At 36.1% G+C, this 8,493-nt stretch overlaps 1 protein-coding gene across 3 annotated transcripts; it reads right to left on the bottom strand.

Moving 5' to 3' along the window:
- Positions 1-445: 445 nt before the first annotated feature.
- Positions 446-3,970, bottom strand: LOC104234056 (uncharacterized). 3 transcript variants are annotated; one of them, XM_009787762.2, is made up of 7 exons: positions 3,707-3,902; positions 2,874-2,938; positions 2,634-2,735; positions 2,167-2,343; positions 1,530-1,628; positions 1,186-1,431; positions 446-871 (listed from the first exon to the last, which is right to left on the bottom strand). In XM_009787762.2, exons 3-7 carry the CDS (start codon positions 2,691-2,693, stop codon positions 569-571), a joined length of 885 nt encoding a protein of 294 aa, XP_009786064.1. In that variant the 5' UTR covers positions 2,694-2,735; positions 2,874-2,938; positions 3,707-3,902; the 3' UTR covers positions 446-568. The 3 variants fall into 3 exon arrangements, with proteins under 3 accessions (XP_009786064.1, XP_009785877.1, XP_009786005.1); XM_009787575.2 differs by lacking the exon at positions 2,874-2,938 and having other exon boundaries at positions 3,707-3,970; XM_009787703.2 differs by lacking the exons at positions 2,874-2,938; positions 3,707-3,902 and adding an exon at positions 3,518-3,679.
- Between the last annotated feature and the right edge of the window lie 4,523 nt (positions 3,971-8,493).

Genomic DNA, 8,493 nt, shown 5'->3' with positions numbered 1-8,493 from the left:
TTTATATTTTGTACTCTCTTTTATTATAGTGGATTGCTCATCTCCATATGTGGATGTAGGTTAATTGGCCGAACCACGTTAAATGTTTGTGTCTCTTTTGGTATATTTCTCTTTTGTTGTTGGATTTATCGTCGTTGAAGATTTGTTTTGCTAGCTTCCGCATGACACCTGATTTTTTTCGGTCCTAACAACAGGTTGGGTTGAAAGGCTTCCTGCTGCTATTGAGTTAAACCAAGAAGTAAATCTCGAAGCAGACATTCTTCATTCCCCCCTTCTTTCCTTTGCTCTGTTATTTGTATATTTATTTATTTCTTATTCTTTCATTTTTTATTTTATGAAGGTAGTTGTTCAGGTTGTGTATACCTCGACTAATTCATCGAGTACGTGGTACCTCCCACTAGCGCAGGTACTAGGTAATTCGATAGATCACGACTTAAACAAAAGGGAACAAAATCACCTAACTTGTATAGCATAATCTGGAAGTGCATTTTTTAAGATCTTACATTTCTTGACATATTTTTAAATCAAGTTAGACATAGAACAATAAGCTGGTACTCTAGCAAAACATCTAAGTAGCTATGGCTGGTGGAGCAATACATTCAGGATTTGCAGCAACCTCTGCTGCATAGTAGCCATTAGTTTCAGGGTGGAGCTTGTCAAGACTCCAAAACTTGGCAGCTTTCATATCATCTTGAACCATTTTCCTTGAGAACTCCTCATGATCATAGTTTAAAGTTGCTTTTCCTCCAAACTCAGTTGGTAAATTATCCATGTCAAAGTATGACTTCATTAGTTCCACACTATCCTTGTTCTTTGGATAAACAAATTTGACCTTCTGAAATGTTTTGGTATCCAGAAAATATTTGACTATCTGGAACAAGAAAAAAAAAGATCAGCATTAATAAAAGGTAAGATCATTTATTGAGTCACATCTCTACTTCCTATAAGAAGTAATGAAGTTAGTATTTTTCTCAAGTGGAAAATGCTGTCTTAGGCTGTCAATGATATATACTGGTATCTACATTGTCAGCTTTGGCCTTTTAAAACAGTAAACATTATACAATCTGCAATGTCAGAACACTTGAAATAACTGATTAATTTGAAGAATTGAAAGTTCTGCATGGTTTTTGGTTTGATCAAGTAACAGGTAAGGGGTGAAAGAAAAAGAAAAGATTCAGATCAAACCTTCCAAAATGCTTCAAAAATTCGCGGAGGGTTGTAGAGAAATGCTATAGCAAGTCTTTCAGGGTAGTGGTTTTGCAAAATATTGACCGTCTCACGAGCAGATTTGATGGGAACATTATTGGTTAGAGACCATCCTGTGAAGTCTATCAACCAAGCCATTTGCTCTTGACCTTCTGGAAGATTAAGAATGGCATTCTCTATCAGATACACCAAATGCTTCATCTGGTTGTCTATTGATGTCGTATTCTGAAAATATAATCAAGAACTATAAAACTCTGATTCAAGAATATCTCAGCAGTTACAATAAGACAGAGTTTGAACACTTCAACTTGCTTTTACATCACCTGCATTCCTGGTCTCAAGATAAGAACAGTTCTCCCATCGCGGTCATGGAAATTTGCTCTGAAAGCTTTCCCTGTCTCACCTTCAATTGCAACTTCATTCTAACAGATTGCAATAGCATTATATGGTCAGTAAATACAAAAGTACCAGCAGTTCAGAGACAAAAATCTACAGATGGAAAGGCAGAACACTCAAAATACTGTATACATACTCAATAACCATCTATTGCCAACACGATTAACTAAGAAAATGGCAGTCCGATGCACAAAGCATCCCGCATTCATGCAGGATCTAGAGGAAAGGCCGCACCCTAAGGGATATGATGTACACAGCCTACACTAGTGCAAGCATCAGTGGCTGATTCCACGGTTGAACTTGTGACTTATAGGTCACACGGAAGCAACTTGGCCGTTGCTCCAAGGCTCCCTTTCAACCAACACGATTAACTATGACAAATAAACCGTTGGTAAATAGAAATAAAGGAGACAATCACAAAAATGTCAAATCTTTCATGTATGCAAAATCACAACAAATGGTTTATCATGCAGTTCTGTTTTCTTCCATTCGTCACTGATGACCACATATGTTTCTCATCGACAAGAAGATAACCACAACATACAAATTTATCTCTTTTCTTACCCAGTGGATTTCCTCAGGCTTAAAAGTTGACCTCCATTTTAGGGACTCTTCCAACATCTTCTTTGATTTATCCACATTCCAGTTTCGTGCTTCCAAATATCTCCTTAAACATGCATCGCTGCAGTACTGTAAGCTGCGCCCTGATAGCGGCTCCAAGGAAGTCCTAAGCTCCTTAACCTGAGATAAAAATGGCAGCCTCTCACTCATATATATAATCTGATTAGAACAAGTAAAAAGCAGGCTATGATTTGAAAGTTAGAGTACATTCACAGTATCATCCTTTGAGAATCTTCCCATTAAGCATAACTACGAATTTATAAATTAAAAAAAGAACTAGTTAAATGCACAAGTCAAGAGTACAAAATTTTCCAGAACCAACTATGATCTAATTGAACTCTGAGAGAAAAGTTTTACTGAAGAAACACTCAGATACAGGAAGCTTGAGATACAAATATAAAACTTTTTACCTTGTGCTGTCGATCCTCCCCCTCATGATCAGTATGGGAATGGTTCTTGCGACGAAACATGATAAATACTACTGCTACTGATGTCTAATACTTGAGATAGAACTGTACAGCAGAACCCATATGAACAAGGTGAGGACTTTTAACCAATCGACTACTATTAAGATTGAAATTCCCATGCATCAACAAATACATTTTCATAGATAAAACTCCATAAAACTAGACAAAGGGAACAGGTTTTACTTGGAAGTAAAGAAACATAGTGCTGCTGAAACTCAATTCTATTTGACAGTCATAAGATTTCCCATCTGCAAATACATTTCATAATTGAAATTCCATACAAATGATGCTTTAAATTACCATGGCATAAGTAGGGCTAAAAGAATTGGCATTTCATTTTCAAGCGAGCAACAGTAAAGTTGTCTATGTGTGGCCTATAGGTCATGGATTCGAGCCATGAAATCAACCACTAACATAGGAATCTGAAACTACTTTTGATTAACAAATTGTACAAATTGCTGCAACATTAATGACTAGCTTCCTCTTTATAGGCACAGATATTTTTCTCTCCAATTGGTGATTTAAGGCAAAAACAATCAGCCTGCCTTTCACCTATGTCACAAGGTCAGATTAGTAAAGTTAGATGGTAGACCAGCTAAAGCTTTCTGATACACAGAAAGCTTGTGGTCATTTTCACTCCATGGTCTACCTACAACAAAATGGTAATTTTGTGACCTTTCCAATAAAATACAATATGGTAACCAATTTGGCACTAGAAAACTAACAGGCTCCAGATAAGAACATTTATATATCCCAAATCTAGCTTTTGCCTTTTATTACTATCTGTTTGAAGCCAAAACCAATTACCCAACATGAGAATTACTCACATAAATCAACACATTCAAAGAGACAAAGAGCAAACAATCAATAGATCCATCAACTGCAAGGCAGATTCAAGATTTTAAGCCAGTGAATACAGACAATAAACACACACCATCCATATATATATATATATGTTTAACTATATATAGAGGTGGAATCAAAGGCAGTGAGTATTAGTTAATTCATGATCGTACCTGGGGAGAAGAAAACAGAATGGTGGGATTTTCAACTATTCTATCACGAATATGTCATGCAACTTCTTTTAAAAATACAACAATATATATACTTCAGTTATAACTAGCTGGTTTCTCCCTCAGACACATACAAAGAGCAGAGTCAAGAGTATATATATTAAGTGTCTGTATATATGTGAATATTTTCTAAGAGCAATGCACAGCAATAACAGAAAAAGGACAAACAGATTTTACAATTAATTAACATTAAAAATAAAGGTACTCGTTTGGATCCTGGGATGTAACATGGTGTAAGTCATAGCCGCCACATGGCATTTAGATCTATAAAATGAGAGTTTTCAGGGAAGTTTCCACCTTTATAATTTTTCATATGCTCTTTTAAATTCATGATATAGTACACTGTTTTTATTTTAGAATCTCATAATATTTCATATTAGTTTATTTGTATTTAATTTTTGCAACTTCAGAAATTTTTCAAAATCATTAAACTATATATATGATGCTTTCTCTATTGCCCTATTTTTTTCAACTACTATTTTAATAAATTCTACTATCATTAATATAGTGTGGAAGTCAAATTAGCACTATGTCAATCATCCCTTCTTATAAGGCTATGTTCACTGATCGCGCAATTTAAGATATTAAGTTAATTATATTAATGATAGTGAAAGAACATATTAAGTTGTGGTTGGAAAATTATGACAAAACAAAATTAGTAAATCAGACAAAAAGTAATAGAGCCATGTTGAAAAATTTGGAACCTTCCAAAATAAAATAAATCAATAATATCAATTTCCGCAGTCAACATGACATATTCAAACTGGAATAAAAAATGATTTCGAGTTCTATTGACTTTCTGAACATTATTGCTCATATTCCATCTTCCTATAATTTGTTAACTATGCAAAAGAATACTTGAGTAAATTTTATCTCTTTCCCTTGAAAATTTTTTCCTAATTCTAATTAAACAACTTTGCCTAAATATTTGTTATTAAACTGTATTTGTAAAATAATTCTAGAAATATAAATGAACATAAACAGAAATGAACATAAACAGGAATGAACTACGAAATAACAGAAAACCAATTCGAGCCCACTGAATTTACAGTGTTTCCTTAAGGAATTTAATCCCCTCCTAATACCCAAGGTTATGGATTATTTCCTCCCAGGATAGAACGAATTACACACTGGTATAGTGGTACTTCAAACCCCAGTGTTTCAGCGAACACAAAGTTCGGTAGCAAATCACACTTACTGTTGCTTTGTTTGATGTTTAAACTGTGTAGAAGGAGGAGGAGAAACTCAGAAAATCGTATGAAAATTCTCAGAATAGCCTTGTATTTATAGCCAAAGTTGGGCTGAAATCTGAAGAGGTGCAACTCTTCAGAGTGGTTGTTTATGCAAAACGGCCTCAGCATAAATGTCATTACATAAATGGCTACTTACTCAATAATAAAGAGGGAAATTTAATATTCTGTTATTAAAATAAATATTTAATAATATTTCTGTTAATATTTTACTATTAACAAGTAAATTTGGTCCAAAAAATTAATCAATCAATCATTTGAGCGAATCCGAAGCCGAAGCCGAAGCCAAGCGAGCGAGCGAGCGACGAGGCGCGAGGCTTGCCTTCTTCTCAACTCTTTAAGAGTTAGAAAAATAGCAATTGCTTATATACCCATAAAAAATCTCTTCCTCTTCCAATATGGGATAATGTCCCTTTGCCAAGAGGGGGAAATTTAAAATTTCACTCAAAAATTTCATTTCCCTCCATTTCACATTCACCCTCTTTTAAGTATTTAATATAATTAAATACATAAAACCCAACAATCCCCCACATGAATGGGGAATGGCTATATCACGGAAATATGCATGAAAATCGCAAGTAAGAATTAATTGCATCTGGATAAGTAGGTTTCCCTTTGAACTTTCCGTAGTGAACTTATGTCGGATATACTCGATCAATCGGTAGATTTGATATCTTTGAACCGTCGAACTTTGGTGTATACCTAGACAACCATAAGTCACACAACCAACCCTTAAGCGACTTTGGTTCTCATTGTTGTGTTTGTTTCAGCCATGAACACCGCCTGGTTTCATAAGTGCATAGAGAATTGGCCTTACAAAATTCTCCTTGAAGCGGCTAACACTTCACACTTACATAGGTGATTCCTAAACGTGTCATCATGTAGATACATGTAACGACCTGATCGGTCGTTTTGAGCTCCGGCGCGTCATTCAGCAGTTTGAGACCATGAGCAGCTTCATCTCAGGTATATTGACTTGTGTGTATGGTCAGAATTAAAATTCAGGAAATTTGGAGTCAAATCTAAATGGAAATTCTCATTTTGAAAGCTTAAAATTGAAGAAATGAACTAGGATTGGAATTTTGAGTAAATGACCTCGGAAGTAGGATCCGAAGGTTCCAGAAGGTTCGTATGATGATTTCGGACTTGGGCGTATGTCCGGATCGGGTTTTGGATAACCCGGGAGCGTTTTGGCGCCTATTGTGGAAGATAGCATTTTAGAAGAAATTGCATCAGTTTGGCTTAAAATGCATTTCAGTGTTATTGATGTCCGTTTGGAATTCCGAGACTGGGAGTAGCTCCGTATGGTGATTCTGGATTTGGGAGCGCGATCGGAAGTGAATTCGGAGGTCCGTAGGTCATTTTGGAGCCGTTTGGCTAAATATAGAAATTTGAAGGTTTTTGAGAAAATTCGACCGGAAGTGGAAATTTTGATATCGGGGTCGGAATGCGATTCCGAAAGTTGGGGCAAGTCCGTAATGTCGAATGTGACTTGTGTGCAAAATTTGAAGTCATTCCTGAATGATTTTGGTAAGGTTTGAGACACTTAGTCTCTTTTAAGGAAGCTTAAGTTGGAAAAGTCAACCGGATATTGACTTATATGTTAGAGCGCTCGAAATGTGAATTTTATGGTTCGGATAACTTTGTTAGGTGCTTTGGGACTTAGGAGTGTGTCCGGAATATTTTTGTGATGATCGGTGTAGAATTAAGCTTGAATCGGCAAAGTTAGTATTTTGGCAAATTCCGGTTGATAGGTAAGATTTTGATTCGAGGCTTGGAATGGAATTCCGAGAGTTTCTGTAGCTTCGTTATGTCATTTTGGACTTGTCTGCAAATTTTGAGATCATTCGGACTAGTTTTGACGTGTTTCGACACCGGATGTGAAAATTAGAAGTTTCAAAGTTCATAGGCTTGAATCCGAGGTGAATTTAGTATTTTTGCGTTGTTTTTTGGTGATTCGAAGAAACAACTAAGTTTGTGTCATATTATGGGACTTGTTAGTATACTTTGTTGGGATCCCATGAGGCTCGGACAAATTTTGGAAGAGTTTTTGGAAGATTTTTGCCGTTTTGAGCATAAATGTAATGATCTAAAGGTTCATTTTTAGTTCTAGAGATCCAAATTTGAGTCGAGATTTCCAGAATTTTGATAATGAATTATAGGACTGATCTGAAAATTTTGGTCTAATTTCATCAAGTCGCGATTGGGTTTTTGACGCGAAACATGAGTAATTGTTTAACGAGCGAAATGGATATCGTACTGGGAAAATGAGAACCAAATTGAGTTTCGATTGAAGGGTTGTGTTCATATTATTATTTGTGACTCATAGAAACAAGAATCGTCTAATTCCGAGTTTGTATGAAGGAGTTAGAGCCTTTTTAGTAAAATTATAGAGTGCTGGTGCATCAGGTCTGGTGTGGCACTTTTAGCGACCAGATTAGCACCTTTAGCGACCACATTTGGGTCTTTAGCGACCATATTTGCTTATTAAAAGTTGCTGCGTTTCTGCTCGTTTTTTTTACCTATTTTCTTGCGAAATAACACGGTTTGGGGCGATTTTTGAGCAAGAAATCATGAGAAATCTTGAGGTAAGTCACTTGTGATTATTTCTACTCCATAATATTGAATTATCATCGAATAATCCGACTAGATTACATGTTTTTGAGGTGTAAATTGGGGATTTTGGACCTAGGGATTTGAAAATAAGATTTGAAGATTTGAGGGGTCATTTGAACTCCGATTTTGGTAAATTTTATATGTACGGACTCGTGGCGAGACGAGGAATCCGGTGATGTGACTTTCGTAATTTTTTGAGAAGTGAGCCCGGGGCTCGGGTTTTGCCAACTTCGTGATTTTTAGCGTTTTTCGAGTATTTTCGATTGGGTATTGTTCCCTTAGTATATTGTGATGTATTCGCTCTGATTTTGGTTAGATTCGACGCGCGTGGAGGCCGATTTGAGGGGCAAAGGCGTCGCAAGCTATAGATTTCACCGGTTCGAGGTGAGTAATGATTTTAAATGATGCACTGAGGGTTTGAAACCCCGGATTGCACAACATACTGCTATGTTGAGATGAGACACGCGTTGTATGACGAGCGCGGGGTCATTTACTATTGGGGATTGTGACTTGGTCCATCCCAGTTGATATTTTTACCGCGTAATTGATAAAGATTTATTGTTTTTCACTATGATTGGGGCTTATTGCCATATTTGGGCTTCGTGCCAATTATCTGAAATCTTTTGTGAATTTACATCACTATTTTCCTCACGAATTGAAATATTATTTGAACTCAGTCCAATTGAATTATATTATTTTGTGAACTCAGCTACATTTATACTCAACTCGAGATTTAATGATATTTATAATGTTGTTGAGCTGAGCACTATTGTTTTACTGATGCCCAAGAGGCTTATGATTATTTTCTGGACTGATTGAGGCCGAGGGCCATACGTGAGGATATGTTGAGTGATGTGAGGAGGC

The sequence above is a fragment of the Nicotiana sylvestris genome, chromosome 10 (genome assembly GCF_000393655.2).
Source record: "Nicotiana sylvestris chromosome 10, ASM39365v2, whole genome shotgun sequence".
Classification (NCBI taxonomy): Eukaryota; Viridiplantae; Streptophyta; class Magnoliopsida; order Solanales; family Solanaceae; genus Nicotiana; species Nicotiana sylvestris.
This window is presented reverse-complemented; position numbering and strand designations above follow the sequence as displayed.

What these genes read in the sequence shown, in the direction of transcription:
- LOC104234056 (XM_009787575.2), bottom strand. Translation starts at nt 2,693, where the DNA reads ATGTTTCGTCGCAAGAACCATTCCCATACTGATCATGAGGGGGAGGAT. An exon ending in TCTTGAGACCAGGAATGCAG is followed by an intron (nt 1,432 to 1,529) that starts GTGATGTAAAAG and finishes TTATATTTTCAG; the next exon opens with AATACGACATCAATAGACAA. An exon ending in TTTTTGAAGCATTTTGGAAG is followed by an intron (nt 872 to 1,185) that starts GTTTGATCTGAA and finishes TTCTTGTTCCAG; the next exon opens with ATAGTCAAATATTTTCTGGA.